The following is a 16,490-nucleotide window of genomic DNA, read 5'->3' on the forward strand; positions in this document are numbered from 1 at the left end:
AAGCCAAAAAAGAGGAAAAGTCAAGTTGTTTTCATGTTTGCATAACTCCAAAAACAGTTGAGTCAAAAATAGCGCAAATTGGGTCAAAATTGGACTGATTTGGGTGAAATGAAGAAGTTAAAAAGTTGACCTGAGTTGGGTTATTTTGAATTAATGGTTAGGGTCAAAAATAACCCCAAATTAGTCAAATGGATTGACCCAATTTTTGGGGTTAAATGAATAACTTCAAAAAGGTGGATTGGGCCCCCTTTGACCCAATTTGGGTGATTTTGATTTTTGAGCGTAAACAGTGTTGGTGAAGAAATTTAGCTGGTATTTCTTTGTTATTTTATTAATCCAATTGTTTTGGGGGTGTAAAAATATTCATAAAAAATACACTGTAAAACAATTGGGCAAAAAATAACCCAAATTTGGTCAAAAGTCCCCTTTTGACCAAATTTGGGTTATTTTATTGGGTTATTTTAGTAAAAATTTTGAGATGGTCCCCCATCTCAAAATTTTTACTTCTTCAATTTTTTCACAGAAAAAAAATAGGGCAGTCCATTTTGACCCAATTTGGGTTTATTTTTATTCAATATTTTTTGCACTCTAAAATAAAAAAATAACCCAAATTATTTTTTTAACAATAATAAAAAAGCCCCAAAATAAAAATGGTGTCGGCGGAACTGGATGGGTTTGTCCTTGGATGAACATGTCAGTCAGTTCATGTAAACCATTAACCGATTTTGCCTTAGAAATTTTCAATTTTTTCGATTTTTTCAAAATCCTATGTAATGCTAACGTAATTTACCATTTCAGTCCCATGTTATTTAATTACTATTTTATTTTTTAATTACTATTTGCTTATTAGGATATGTTTTTTTTTTTACTCAAAGGAAATGATTTTTCTACTGCTTTTTTTTAAGTATTTAATTTAATTTGAATTAATTCAATCAAAAATATTAAACACATTTCGTCTGCTTTTTTAGTAAAAAAAAAAGGGCTGATCTTCATGTTATGAATAATTCTATATTTTTATTATATATATATATATTTTTTTTAAATTTAAAAAACAAGTGATAGAATAACATTAGCGTTAAGTGGAATAATAAAAAAAGGGAAATTTCTAAAAAAACGTTTTAATACAGTTTTAATGCACGTTATCTTCTATGCACTGGATATACGACGATGATAAAGTGTTGCGGTGGCGTGTGTGTGTGTTTGTGTGTGTGTGTGACCTAGATTGGCGAGGGCTAAGTGGGGAGAGTTAAAGTTACGTCCTCAGACGGCCGCCGACCCCATGGGGCGGGTCCAGAGTCCAGTTGCGGGGCCAACCAGGCAGTTATAACTTCACCGGCTCCTTCTCCGGCCGCTGGACATTTTTTTTTTCTCGCCGCTTTTAGGAGCCATGTCTGCTCGCATGTTAAAGCTCGTCAAGGTGCACCTACGCTCCAGGAGGCGTTTTGGTCCTCTTCCTCTTCTTCAGCCTTCACGGACGTTGAGCTGCACGGCGAGAAGAGCGGATGCGCAAAGGTGAGTCTTTGCTGCTTTTTAAATGACATTAAATTGCGATGTTAGGCAAGGAATGTATGCAAATGTATTGCGCTGCTTGGCTGCGGCCAGCAGAGGCGCTGTTGGCAACGCAAAGACAAGGATTCAGGGAGAAAATTTAACTCGTCAACACAGCAAAATTGCAATTCAAAAATTCTTGGCAACAGGGGTGAATCGATCACTTTTTCTTTTAAATCAATTGAAAAAAGTGTTAATGAAAAAAATTGCATTTTCTCTCGCGAATAAATTTCATTTTATGCAATCATTTAACTATGGAAAAGGATTCAGGCCAGTACACGTAAAGTGTGACTGAATTCTCGCTTTTATGTCAACATTTTGACTTTATTTTCGGAATTTTCACTCTAAAGTCCCCTTATAGTGAGAATTCTGATTTTATTCTCAGAATTCTGACCTCATAGTATTCACTACAAAAAATAAAAATGCTGATTTTAACCTCAGAATTCTCACTTCAGAATTTTCACTTTAGTCAGAATTCTCACTTTCCTCTCAGAATTGTGGCTTTGTTCTCAGAATTCTCACTTTAAAACCCGAATTTTCAGACCTCTGACTGATTTCTGTGAATAAAGTCAGAATTAATGTCAGAAATCTAAGAATGAAGTCAGAATTCTGAGTTTAATTTGGTCTTTATTTTGAGAATTCTAACTTACGTGTCAGGTTTTAGGCAAAACTTTATAGTCATGATTGATTTCTGAAAATAAAGTGAGAATTCAGTGAATTGTCTGAATTTTGACTTTCAAGTGAGGATTCTGAGAATAAAGACAGATTGAAGTCAAAATTTGAGACTTCTTACTGTTTTCTGAGAATAAAGTCAGAATTCTGACGTTCAAGTGAAAATTCTGAGACAGAATTCTCACTTTAAAGTCAAAATTCCAAGATGGAGGTCAATTTTTGAGACTTTTGACCGATTTCTGAGAGTAAAGTAAGAATTCTGACTTTCAAGTGAAAATTCTGAGATTAGACAGAATTCTCACTTCAAAGTCAAAATTCTGACATCAAAGTGAGAATCCCGCTACCCTTTTTTTTCTTCATCGTCTTCATAATTTTTTTAATTCACCGATAAACAATTCCAACACAATTCCCTTATTAATTTAGCCCAGTCTTTGGGTGTAACTCCTTCACCGAATGGAAAAACTGTTGAAATATTGCGAAAGAAAACCGACGCTCCATTTTTTTTCCTCCGTCCCGTCAGTGACGCGTCTTCGGTATTGGGCAAGCGATGGAAGGACACGGCCGAGACGGTGGTCATCGGCGGGGGGTGCGTGGGCACAAGTATCGCCTACCATCTGGCCAAAAGCGGCATGAAGGACGTGGTTCTCCTGGAAAAATCCGAACTGACCGCCGGATCCACTTGGCATGCGGTAGGTACTCGGCTGGCTTTTAGGACTCCACTTAAAACCTGTCCAAAATCAAATATTAGTCAAAGTCAGTTTTCGCTCTTCCCTGTGGATCTTGAAGGTTTAGATTTGAGACTCAGGACTTGCACATCTGCTATTAATAAACAGTGCTAAGCGTGTCTTATTACCGGCCTACGTGAGTCAGGTATCAGGCAAAGGGTTCACTGGGTTTTGCGGTTTTGCTCACAGGCCGGGTTGACTACGTATTACCATCCGGGCATCAACCTGAAGAAAGTCCACTATGACAGCATTAAACTGTACGAGCGGCTGGAAGCCGAGACCGGACAGGTGAGACAAACGTCGAGTCCAAATCTCACTGTGTGATGCCACTTGACTCTTGTTGTTTTTTTGTTGTTTTTTTGCATAAAAAGTTGGTTTAAAAAATTACACTATATGACAGTGCGGTCAAAAATCATTTTGAGCTGGCCCCCTATTGACCGTTTGTTTTTGTCAACAGTTTTTAGAGTGTCAAATAAGTTGGTTAAAAAAATACATTCTACAATAGTTGGGTCAAAAATAACCAATAGAAGCTCAAAATTTCGTCATCCAAGATTTTGGGCTAAACCCATAACTTCCATAACTTCAGATTTGGCTTATTTTTTAACCCAACAGTTTTTAGAGTATCAAATATGTTAATTAAAAAAATACTCTATTACAGTTGGGTAGAAAATAACACAAATTAGATAAAAATGGATTGATCCAATTTTGGGGGATTAAATGAATAAGTTCAAAAATGACACCAAATTTGGGTCAAAATTGACTGACCCACTTTTTTAGGGTAAAAATGGTTCAAAACAACCCAACTTGGTCAAAAAAGGACTGGCCTGACTTTTTGTGAAAAATGAAATTAATCTTAAAAAAAGAATAAAGAATTGACACGATTTCAGTCGGGTCAAAAATAACCCAAATTGGGTCAAAAATGGACTGACCCAACAAAGAGGCGGAGCTGACTTTTTGGGATAAACAAAAAACTTAACAAGTTGGACTGGTCCCCTCTTGACCCAATATGTTTTTTAGAGTGTAAAAAATGTACACTTTAAAACAGTTTTTCGAGTGTTTTTTTTTCCAGTTGTCTCCAACATTTCTAGCCTGGAGAATCTACACTGACATCTACACAGACTCAAATCCTGGCATTTTTGGTGTCCGTTTGAGCAGGCGGTGGGTTTCCACCAGCCGGGCAGCGTCCGCATCGCATCCACGGCCGCCCGCGTGGACGAGATGCGGTACCAGATGACCCGTACCCACTGGCACGTGACGGAGCAGTACATGATCGGGCCCGAGAAGGTCCAGGAGCTCTTTCCTCTGCTCAACATGGACAGGGTAGGATCCGATCCACAGTCCGGACCGGACTTATTTACCAACCCCGACCCTGAACCTCTCGTGGTCCGTGTCTTCTGGAATTCAGGTCTTGGCTGGTCTGTACACGCCGGGCGACGGCCACATCGACCCTTACTCGCTGACCATGGCGCTGGCGGCGGGCGCTCGCATGTACGGCGCTCAGATTTACAACCCCGCCCCGGTCACGGGCCTCACGCCAAGAACTGACGGAAAATGGGATGTGCAGACCCCTCACGGAACCATCCGGGCCAATCGTGTCGTCAATGCCACAGGTTTGAACCCAATCGTACTCCGGATGTTCTTCTAATATTATCACCTGTAAAGATTTCAGACTGTCCAGTATCTTAAATTTTTGGTGAGTTGTCTACATGCTAATGCTCACCGCTAAAACTTTACTTTTTAAGTTAGAGGGGACAGCGAAGTCAACGCATTTTCACCCAGTATTCAATAAAATGTGTTATCTAACCCGTAGACCTTTGCACACACGGACCACCGCTTCGGGAGTTCAGGAAAAACTGGCGCGAACTGGGTTGGACCGGTTTTCAGAAGGGAGTTTGTTGGCATGTTTGTTTTTCAGCAGGCATTTTCCTGCGTACCGGGACGGATTCTCCAATAATTAACATCAGAGTAAACCTATAACGTTGCTGGCATGGCTAGTTACAAGCATGGCTAGCTTTAGCTTTAGCTAGGCAAGGTTGATAAAGTCCTTGTAGCCTGCATTCATCATCTAATATAACAGTACCGCAGGGTTAGCTTGATTACAAGCATGGTTAGATTAGCTTTAGCCAGGCTAGGCTAGGTTAGTAAAAATCACCGTAGCAAGCATTAAACATCTCTTATGATAGCATGCAGTATCAGCCACAAGGTTTCGCTAAACTAATATGACATTTTTGCTGGTAAGACATTAGCTTCCTCGATAAAAATCGACTTTCGAATGACAGCTAGCATTAGCCGTGTTGGTCTAGGAAAAAAAAGGCTTGGACATACTGCTAACATACGTAGAACGATTAGACAAAATTTTGCATAAACCAACAACTAAAAAACTAAAACTACACTATTAATCGTCGAAGCTAACACTAGTAGCTAACAAATCGTAGGACACTAACTTGCTTTAGGACGTCAATAGACAATTCTAACCGCTGGCTATGATAAATATAACTTCATCAACTGACCTGGAATTAACAGGTGGTCCGTGGACATGAAAGTTTTATTTTGGTCAGCTTTTATCTGTCTAGAGTACATTTATTTACAAAGTAATCCAGTGTGCAGGTGGCGGGTACACACGGACCTTGGACTTCACCGATATTTTGTATTACATCACACAAAAGCAACTCATTACCTCAAGATCATTTTCATACACTGAGCAAGTGTGAGAAGGTGTGGAAATAATAACACGTACACATTTTATTACCGTAACCATACACTGTTATCATTGCAGATTTCAGATTTAGCATACTGGTACGTCAACGCAAATTGACCATGTATCGATTGTGTCCTATCATCCATTTTTGTCCTTTCAGGATTCTGGGCCCGTGAGGTAGGAAAGTTAATTGGTTTTGAGCATCCGACCATCCCAGTGCACCACCAGTACGTGGTGACGGCGACCGTGCCTGAGGTGAAAGCCCTGAAGAAGGAACTGGCCGTCATCCGAGACCTGGAGGGCTCTTACTACCTACGTCAAGAAAGGGACGGCCTTCTGTTCGGACCTTATGAAAAGATGGAGAAGATGGTCCTGCAAGACTCTTGGGTTCGAGACGGTGTACCCCCAGGTCCGTGCGCTTACAATAAATCTTTGTTGAGGTCTTTTCTTAGGCTCATCTGGGTCATGGTTACGGTCTGGGTAAGGAGGCCTGGACACCCTGATCTAGTGTGTCCTCAATCTGCCCCTGGTCTGCCTCTCATCTGCAGAGTCTTTCCTGGATGATCAAGTTCCTACTCTTTTGTATCGCCGCTACAGGTTTCGGCAAGGAACTGTTTGAGTCGGACCTAGACCGGATCATGGAGCACGTGGAAATGGCCATGGAGATGGTCCCCGTGCTCAAGAAAGCCGACATCATCAACATTGTGTCCGGCCCCATCACGTACACCCCTGACCTCCTTCCCATGGTCGGACCACATCAAGGAGTTCGGAACTACTGGACGGCCATCGGATTCGGGTACGGCGTGAGACCGACAAGGTTTTAGGACCAACAGCGACGGCCGGTGTCGCCGCCTGGTGTTTTCAGGTATGGAGTGATCCACGCCGGTGGAGTGGGAAAGTTCCTGAGCGACTGGATTAGGAATGGCGAGCCTCCTTATGACCTGATCGAATGCGACCCTAACCGATACGCGAGCTGGGTGGACGTTCCTTTCTTGTGCGCCAAAGCCCGGGAATCCTACGGCTTCAATAATGTGGGTAAGAACAATAGAGGAGGTGGGTCTCGGAAGAACTATGTTGTGCTGAGGAGTTTCACTGAACATTTTTTTTTCTGCTTCGGGTACCGTTGGGTGTCCATGGTCATATGGGTCCCTAATATAAACCTTTCCATCAATAAGTTCAATTTGCAAGTATTTAAGAATGGACGCTTGGTGCTTTTGTGAACATCTACTTGTTTTGACAATATATAGAGAGTTTTAGACTCCTAGTATTTTTTTTAATGCTTTTTGTAAAGTGTGTCTAGGGCAAGGCCCAAATTGGGTCGAAATGACATGAGGGGTTAATTACTTAATAAAATACCTAAAGCAATTGGTTCCTTGAATGTATAAAGTAACTGATTATTATAGCTCTTAATTACTTTTAAGTAACTGATTACATTAGTACCTAATTCATTTAGTTCCAGCCACTTTAAACACTCCTTGAGGCTAAACTACAACCCAAAATTTGCACACCCTTGATCCAATCGAAATGTCTCTCTAGTGGGATACCCCAAGGAGGAGCGCTTTGCTGGCCGACCAACCTACAGAAAGAGCGGCATTTACGATCTTCTCCAGGACAAAGGATCCATGGGCTTCCATGCCGGCTGGGAACAACCTCACTGGTTTTACAAACCGGGAGATGATACTGGATACAAGTAAGGTGATAATGGATCAAGCTGTCAGTTTGTGTCAACCGAGAATATTTTATAAACAACACACAACGAAGGAAGACAAGAGGTTTTGGATTCTTCTTGCTCGCGAGGAGAACGGAGAGTGATGTGTTCACAGTTACAGATCTTCTACCGCTCTGAAAACACACCCTGCCGATTCCTCTTTTATTCATTAGCCTTTAATACAAATGTCGCCCCCCAAAAAGATTTTGGGGGGGAGCACACGATGGCAACACGCAATAGTGCTGTGTTTGTCCCTGCTATACTATGACTTATGACTTCACACAGCGACTACTGTCTTGTTCTCCAAGGACAAAATGGCAAACCATAGACTATTCTGTCCTGTAGTGAGGTCACAGTGTCTCCTTTCTTCTTGTATCCTGTCGCCAGGCCCAGTTTCCGGCGCACAAACTGGTTTGAACCCGTCGGCAGAGAGTGCAAGCTGGTGATGGAGAAGGTGGGCGTGATCGACCTGACCCCCTTTGGCAAGTTCATAGTGAAAGGCAAGGACTCTCTCAGGTTGCTGGACCACTTGTTTGCTAACACCATGCCCAAGGTGAGAGCCCTCGCGCGACGGCCAAGCTCGGGCGGAATGTCCCGGATGTCCTGCTCTTGTCCCTCCTCCTGCAGGTGGGCCAGACCAACATCAGCCACATGTTGACACCCACCGGGAGAGTCTACGCTGAGGTCACCATCACGCAGCTGGCGCCGGGGGAGTTTTTGCTCGTCACCGGCTCCGGATCGGAACTACATGACCTCAGGTGAACGACGCCCTCACGCAAAACTTGTATTTGAACTCAGGGGTGTCCAAATGTCTTCCTCAGAGGGCCAAAATATGCCATATTTTGTTTTTGAACAGGTGGATAGAGACACAAGTGGCAGAGGGCATCTACGATGTGGACATCGCCAACGTGACGGAGGAAATGGGCGTGTTGGGCGTCGCCGGGCCCAAGTCGCGCAAGGTTCTTCAGAAGCTCACCCAGGAGGACATGAGCCATTCGGGCTTTAAATTTCTCCAGTGCAAGTCCATCCAATTGGCCGGCGTTACGCTGCGAGCCATCAGGATCTCCTACACTGGTACGCAACCCGTCCTTTTCATGTCATTCCTCCTTTTCTTTGAGGTGTTGATTTTCTCCGTTGTTGCTCAAGGCGAACTGGGATGGGAGCTGTACATGGACCAGAAGGACATGGCGGCCGTGTACCGGGCCATAATGGAAGCGGGAAAAGATGACGGCATCGACAACTTTGGCACCTACGCCATGGCGTCCCTCAGACTGGAGAAAGGTTTCAGAGGATGGGGAGCCGAGGTACAAATATATATATATATATATATATATATATATATATATATATATATATATATATATATATATATATATATATATATATATGTATGTATATATATATATATATATATATATATATATATATATATATATATATATGTATGTATGTATATGTATATGTATATGTGTGTGTGTGTGTGTCTGTGGTTTGGGGGATTGTTCAAAAACTTTCAAGGTTTGTTAATGACTTTTTGGTCTTTATAGATGAACTGTGACACCAACCCTCTGGAGGCGGGTTTAGATTACTTCATCAAACTCAACAAGGTAACGTTCACCGCCATTGAGGAACATACTCGTCAATTCCATCGTTCGACGGGGATCGGCTCCTGTAAATTTCAATCTTGGAAGCAACTTTAATGATGCACACTCACCAGTAGATGGCATCAATGCGCAATTTTAAACAGGACATTGAGCGCCATCTTTTTTTTTTGAGCAGCCCGCCGACTTCATTGGCAAGGCGGCTCTTCGGGAGATTAAAGTCAAGGGCCTGAAGAGGAAGTTGTCCTATTTGGCGGTGGAGACGCACGACGTCGACCCCGAGGGCAACGAGACGGTGTGGCACAACGGAGAGGTGAGACGCCGCCACTGTCGGCTGCCACTGGGGCTGCAAATTTCCATGCCTTTTTTTTTTTTAATTTGACTCAGGTGGTGGGCAACACCACGTCGGGGGCCTACAGCTACAGCGCCCAGCACAGCCTGGCCTTCGCCTACCTGCCCGTGGAGCTTTCCTCGGTCGGCCACAAGGTGGAGGTAGAGCTGCTGGGGAGGAAGTACCCCGCCGCCGTCATCCAGGAGCCCTTGGTGCTGACCGAGCCCACTCGGACCCGCCTGCTGACCAAAGCCAAGAGCAAAGCATGAAAACCTGGCGCCGTGGCGGCAAGGGATCACGTGACTCTTTCTTGACGTCCTCCACCTCAATGTCTTAATTCCATGGTTTACATTTTGTTTGATACGATCACAAAAATAAGGCCATTACCATTTTAGACAATGACAGAATTGAACATTTGTACAGTTTTTAATAATCAATGTTTTTTTTTTAATTTATAAATGTACAGTAAATAATATACTGTACGTTCATACCTTGGGAAATAAAGTGTCAAATACTCTATCCTATGAAAATCAGGACCTATTTACAGTTTTTTGTTAGGAGATCTAAATGATTTTTTTTTTAGTAAACATTCCTATATTGGGAATATCACATCCTAATTTTATTCAATGATCTAAATTAAAATCAAAGTATAATACAGTAGACATGGTGAAGAACTCAGGTTTTTACTAAATTCATCATAAAAATGGTCAAATTAAGTGTCTTTGTCACATTACATGAGAGTAAAAAGAATAAATATCATGTTTTTAACTGTGAGGAAAACGTAAACTTAAAAGCAAACACAAAACGTAAATACTGTAAAAAAAATTTTTAAAAAACATTGATTTAAAAGAAAATTGACAGCAGTAATACAGGGTACACATTTTCAAAGTTTGAACAGTTTTATTATTTCTAGAAGCAGATGTAGAAAATATATTTCTACTTCAAATTCATTCATATTATATAAATTATTAATATTAACGTCGTAGATATGTATCACGCGAACGGTAGGGACGCCACTTCCGTTTTCCCGGATACCTTTTCCTGTTTACTTTCCTCACGTGACCTGTACAAGTTCCTACAAGTCACATGATTGGCTGCTGAGTCGGTGGCAGAGGTTTAAAGAATCGTTGCGGATGTTATTTGAATTCTTCATTTTGCGTTTTTTACAAGCAAAATGTGGTGATCCATTAAGAGTTATTTAGCGAAATATTCACATCCGCCATGTTTGTGCGCTCCTTAAACCTTCAAACCGGCAGGCGGGCTTCTTGGTCAATTTCCTGACAGCCGCTTCAACTTCCCACTCGGCCGAACTTTTGGCGATGAAGACGGCCGAAAATTTGACTTTGTTCGCGTTGCTGCTGACCGTCGCTTCCCCCGCGGCGTCGGGCTCCAAGCAGCCGCACATCGTGTTCATCCTGGCCGACGACTTGGGCTGGTACGACGTGGGCTACCACGGCTCGGAGATCCAGACTCCGAACCTGGACAAGCTTTCCGCCGCGGGGGTTCGCCTGGAAAACTACTACGTCCAGCCGCTTTGCACCCCGTCCAGGAACCAGCTCATGACCGGACGGTACCAGGTCAGCCGCCCCGACGATACCGCACTAACTACAACATCAATCACAAATAATATTAATAACTTCAAGTGTAATATCAAATACGTACGAACGTTCTTGTTTGCTAAATGTTTAAAATAGCTTTTTTTCCCCTGTACGTTCGCCAAGAAATAGAGTATTTCATAGAACAATAGTAGATAATAAAATAAAGAATGATTATATAATAAAAACATGCATGTGATTGCGTTTGAATATACTTGTACAAATGCAAATCACATTTAATGTTTTTTTTTTTTTTATACCGTGACAAAATGACAGTATATTTTTCTTTTCAACTCAAGAGCAAATTGATTGGAACGTGAGCAACTTCCTGTAAATTTGCATTATAGGATGCTAAATGTCGTATGCCTTTATTTTAAGTTTTATACGTCAATGCCAAAATTGACAAGCAGTGAAACGAGAGGATGTTGCGTAGCTGCACCGGCAGTTCCCCGTTTTGTTTTTTCGCCATAATGTTGCGCGTTTCCTGTCGGCAGATCCACACGGGCATGCAGCACCAGATCATCTGGCCGTGTCAGCCGTACTGCGTGCCGCTGGACGAGACGCTGCTGCCCCAGCTGTTGTCGGACGCGGGCTACGCCACGCACATGGTGGGCAAGTGGCATCTGGGCATGTACAAGAAGGATTGCCTGCCCACACGCCGCGGCTTCCACTCCTACTTTGGTTTGTAGGCATCATAATTTACTAGGCGCTACAGTCTACCTGTCCTTTTATTTTATTTTTTTTACTCATTCAGTCCCAAAGACATTTTTTTAAGAGTTTGAACATTCAATCACAACAATAAATGTTGAGGGTTTTTGTTGGAATTTGATTTAAAAAAATTAAGTTTAATATTTAATGGAATCATAAATATATTCTTTTCAACTTTTGATTCGTCTTTGACAGTCTTTTAATGTAATCAAGAGGATTTTTTTCTTCATCGGGTACTAAAAGAAATAAAACAGCTGTTTATTCATTTTGGGAGCCAATAGAGTTGTGAGAATGCTTTTTATTAGTATTAAAACTTCATTATAGTATTAAAGCTCCATCTGGTGGATACAAAAGGCATTGCAGTAGCTTCTATTCTACGTGCCTTATAATGCGGTGCGCCTTATATGTGAAAACTCTTTTAAAATAGGCCATTCATTGAAGGAGCGCTTTATAATCCGGTGCGCCTTATAATGCAGAAAATACGGTATTTTGCCCCAGTAAAAATAGATGAACGTCTATAGCCGTCAACGGCAGTGAGTGATTTTTTTTTTTTTTTTAACTCCAGGCTACCTGACAGGCAGTGAGGACTACTACAGTCACGTGCGCTGTAACCCCATCGCCGCCATCAACGTGACCCGCTGCGCTTTGGACCTCCGGGAGGATGAAACTGTGGCCCCCGGATACAAAGGCCAATATTCCACTCAGCTTTTCAGCCAGAGGGCCACCCAGATCATCGCCAGTCACGACCCTAAAAAAGTGACTCAACCCCCACGCCAAAAAAAAAAAAAAAGGATTGAAAAAATGTAATGTTTGTGTTTCAGCCGCTCTTCCTGTACGTGGCGCTGCAAGCCGTGCACGCGCCCCTGCAGGTGCCAGAGCGTTACGTGGCGCCTTACGCCTTCATCCGCGATCCGCATCGACGGGCGTACGCCGGCATGGTGGCGGCCATGGATGAGGCGGTGGGCAATATCAGCATGGCCTTGCGCCACGCCGGACTTTGGGCCAACACCGTTCTGGTCTTCTCCACAGGTACAAACACAACATTTATTGACCAGATCACTCATTCACTGCCAACGACGGATTTAGACGTCAAATCGTTACTGGGCTGGCAGTGATTGAGTTAAATCTGACAATTACGATTTTTTTTTTTAATTAAACATAAATAATGACTTTATTGATAACAAAGTAAGACTTTGTTCATAAAATATATATAATTAATTTTGTAATATTAATACTGTTTTTAAACACATTTCTTAAAAAAGTACTGTACTGTAGAACTTTTTTATTGAATTTTGATACCGTACTTTTAAAAAGTACTTTTTTCTCTATCGATTTTATGCTTTTTTCGTAGCGAAAATAAAACTTCACTCACAACGTTTTGTCTTTTTATATCTGAGCCCTGTGGAAAAAAAATAGTTGCAGTACCGTGCTTGTTCACTAGAGAGCGGCACAGATTGCTAATATACTTGAAAATGACGTCTCGTTCATAAAGTAGCCGCTTAAAAAACAGGTGTAATTGTTTTTTTGCCAACTCTTTCCATCTGTTAGTCTTTCATCGGAGACATTATCGTAAAATGTGCGCCGTGAGACTTTTTCTGTTTATCAGCAGTAAACACCTGAAACCACGCCGACTGACTGATTTTTAGCACATTTGGACTCATTCATTTTATTTAAAAGTCTTCACCTTGTTTTTTTCTGTTTGCTCCGTTGTTTGTGTCACGTGACAGATAACGGCGGGCAGACGCTGTCCGGCGGCAGCAACTGGCCGCTGCGAGGCAGGAAGTGGTCGCTGTGGGAGGGAGGGGTCCGCGGCGTGGGCTTCGTGTCGGGCCCGCTCCTCAAGCGGCCCGGAAGCGCCAGCCGGGAGCTGATCCACGTCTCCGATTGGCTGCCCACGCTGGTGGGGCTGGCGGGGGGCCGCCCCAACGCCACCAAGCCTCTGGATGGATTCGACGTTTGGAACGCTATCAGGTGACGCCGTCAAAAATCGCGGGAAAAAATCTTCAAATTCATTTGGGGAGGGGCTGCTTCACTGGCCCTGATCATATATATATATATATATATATATATATATATATATATATATATTGACGAATTAGCACCTTATGTTAGCACCTTATGATGACGAATTAGCACCTTAGCTTAGCATCTATTATTAGCATTTTTAGCATGAATTAACTGGGACGATTTGAATAATAAGGCTAATATTAGATGATTTGAATGCATTCGATCATTTCTATGCGACATTTGGATATTTTTTTTTGCGCTGCCGAATGGTACGATCCAGGCATTCCACCTTCCTCCACGTTTGTTTTTCCTTCGCAGCAGCTGAGTCCACTTTGACGGACACGTCTTTTTTGCCGGCGTCCTAAATGTGGACGCGGTGCAGGAGGAGGAGGAGGTGAAAGCCAGGGTCACCGCGCCGCAAAGTGCTAGCTTGCGCCCCGCCGCCGCGCTCCCATTGGCCGGCCGCGCGTCAGCCGCCCCCCCGCCCGCGCGCCGCTTTCTAATTGGCCGCGGAGAGTTATTTGTGTTATCAGACGCTGCGGTCGTTGCGTTTTCGCTGCGGTTCGAGCACATGACGGGCGGGTGCGCTGTTTTCGATTTACACATGCCACTTGTGTGTTGTTGAAAGAGAGTGTGTATGTTTAACACACCTCTGTTTATATTCCAGCAAAGGCTTTGCCTCGCCCAGACTGGAGCTTCTGCACAATATTGACCCCATGTACAACGACATCGCCCCGTGTAGGTCAAAGACGCACAAAGGCAACAGCACTACCCACAAAACGCTGCTAACAAAATAGCTACACTTACAAACTGTGTGAAATGTATTCAGTAGAAATTAATGGTGTTTTTTCAATATATTCTGTATATTCTGTATATATTCTCAAATGCTAGAAATAGGATTAGTTCTGATTAGCAACGAATTACTAGCATCACGTTACCAATTAGCATTTAAGCTAGCGTGTTAGCTCACAAACGTTAGCATGCTTGTTTAGTCTTCTGTTTATCAATCAAGAGTGAATAAGGCTTAACATTACGTTGAATCATATTTTACATTAACGTTTTATGATTAATAGTGATGTACTATTTTGAACAGTATTAAAAAAAAGAATAATACATTTAAAGTTGTTTTAAAGTCATCTAAATATAAGATGCTAGGGTATTGTTTACGATATGATGAGCTTGTAAGAAATCTAGCCGTCAGCATTAACATTCACTAAAATTCAACCTAACGCGTGATTAGCATTGCGTTAGCGATGAGCACGTTTGCTCACCTATGCTAGCATTGATTAGCAACGATTAGCATTTGCTACTTTCTTCTTTGAAGACAAGCGGCAATGGCTGCAAAGTCGTAGTCACAATCACAAAACTAAATGATCTCGTCCTAATACAGGTCCTGGTTCTGCGCGTCTGAGAGCGTTCAGTGATGACGATGGAGTCCTACGGTCTGGTTTCAACGTTTCCATCCACGCCGCCATCAGATCCTCAAACTGGAAGCTGCTCACGGGATACCCAGGTGAGCGCACTCCTGAAATAAAACATATATATATATATATATATATATATATATATATATATATATATATATATATATATATATATATATATATATATATATATATATATATGTTGCGGGCCGCTAGAAAATGAACGATGGGCCGCAAATGGCCCCCGGGCCATAGTTTGGATACCCCACTGTACAGTTTCGTCCAGTCAATCCCTTTGCGGAGAAAAAGGCAAAGAACGTCCTTTGTTTTGGAAAAACCTAAAAAACGCACGAATCCAAAGGAAGAAAAACGCTTCAATCTTTCGCCGCGGTCCAGGTTGCGACATTTGGTTCCCGCGGCCCGACGGCAACGTTTCCTCCGACCGTCCCGCCGAGCCCCTGAAGCCCGTCATGCTGTTCGACGTGGAAAAGGACCCCGAGGAGAGGAAGGAGGTGTCGGCCGACCACCCCGCAGTGGTGGAACGCCTCCTGGACCGGCTGAAGCACCACCAGCAGAACGCCTCGCCCGTCCGTTTCCCCGACGACGACCCGCGCTGCGACCCGGGCCCCGCCGGGGCCTGGGGACCTTGGGCCTAGCTCATGACTCCTTGCAATATCAATTTGGATTTATACGTACTTCCTGGACATTGTAATGCGACGTATTTGCAATTTGGTGAGATACAAGAGCGGCATTATGGCTTTACGAACAAAAAAGAAATGTTAGCACCATTGCTAGCATTCCACGGATTCGAGTGACTTTGAGCTAAAGGGGTTAGCGTGAGGAATTTGGCGTGTTGTCCCGCTTGAGGGGATCATTTGCAACTCTAGAATTGGAGCGGGAGAAGCTAATTTTCCTTGGATGTTGACGCACTTTGAACCTTGACCTCTTGGCATTCGACCCCCCCCCCCCTCCCCTGACCCTTAATGCAGGGCCAGTGACCTTTGAACTGTCGTGTCAACAGGAGTAGACCAACGAAAAACTTTAAAGAAGCCGTCACAGAAAGGATAGAAATTCTGCCGTTTTGCCTCCAGATTTGAAATCCTATGAAAGTGCATGTCAAAAATTTTAATTATAATGTTTTTTTATGATCCCAAATTTGGACAATGATTATTTTTGGACACAAAATCTCGCACGTCCAGCTTCAATCACATAGGAAACTCAGAATCGTTGCATTTTGCGAAAATGACCCAAAAATGATCAAAATACTGCACAAGAGTTAGTTCCGCCTTGAGACTGTTCGATTGCCGCCAAATTTCAACCACGCATGCATAAACCGGCATCTGTATTTTGCAAAGGACAAAGTCTGCATTTTTTTGTTTTTGTGTGTCACAAAATGATGTTGGACCCCTTCAGAATGTCAGCTATCCACTCAGCTGTTAGCCTGCATGATGAAAAGGTTAAGACTCAGACTGA

At 42.8% G+C, this 16,490-nt stretch overlaps 2 protein-coding genes across 2 annotated transcripts; both read left to right on the plus strand.

Moving 5' to 3' along the window:
- Positions 1-1,220: 1,220 nt before the first annotated feature.
- dmgdh (dimethylglycine dehydrogenase) lies at positions 1,221-9,802 on the plus strand. The gene is made up of 16 exons (XM_088435567.1): positions 1,221-1,512; positions 2,741-2,909; positions 3,135-3,233; positions 4,101-4,265; positions 4,351-4,555; positions 5,804-6,052; positions 6,241-6,439; positions 6,509-6,678; positions 7,180-7,333; positions 7,739-7,904; positions 7,979-8,109; positions 8,208-8,425; positions 8,498-8,655; positions 8,899-8,958; positions 9,131-9,265; positions 9,340-9,802. The coding sequence occupies exons 1-16, from the start codon at positions 1,388-1,390 to the stop codon at positions 9,550-9,552; spliced, it is 2,616 nt and encodes an 871-aa protein (XP_088291693.1). The 5' UTR covers positions 1,221-1,387; the 3' UTR covers positions 9,553-9,802.
- Positions 9,803-10,364: 562 nt separating this feature from the next.
- arsb (arylsulfatase B) lies at positions 10,365-16,378 on the plus strand. The gene is made up of 8 exons (XM_088435570.1): positions 10,365-10,860; positions 11,373-11,559; positions 12,152-12,342; positions 12,408-12,615; positions 13,314-13,557; positions 14,261-14,331; positions 14,984-15,106; positions 15,414-16,378. Exons 1-8 carry the CDS (start codon positions 10,603-10,605, stop codon positions 15,671-15,673), a joined length of 1,542 nt encoding a protein of 513 aa, XP_088291696.1. The 5' UTR covers positions 10,365-10,602; the 3' UTR covers positions 15,674-16,378.
- Positions 16,379-16,490: the final 112 nt, after the last annotated feature.

The sequence above is a fragment of the Hippichthys cyanospilos genome, chromosome 15 (genome assembly GCF_059441005.1).
Source record: "Hippichthys cyanospilos isolate Australia breed blue-spotted pipefish chromosome 15, RoL_Hcya_1.0, whole genome shotgun sequence".
NCBI classification, from domain to species: domain Eukaryota; kingdom Metazoa; phylum Chordata; class Actinopteri; order Syngnathiformes; family Syngnathidae; genus Hippichthys; species Hippichthys cyanospilos.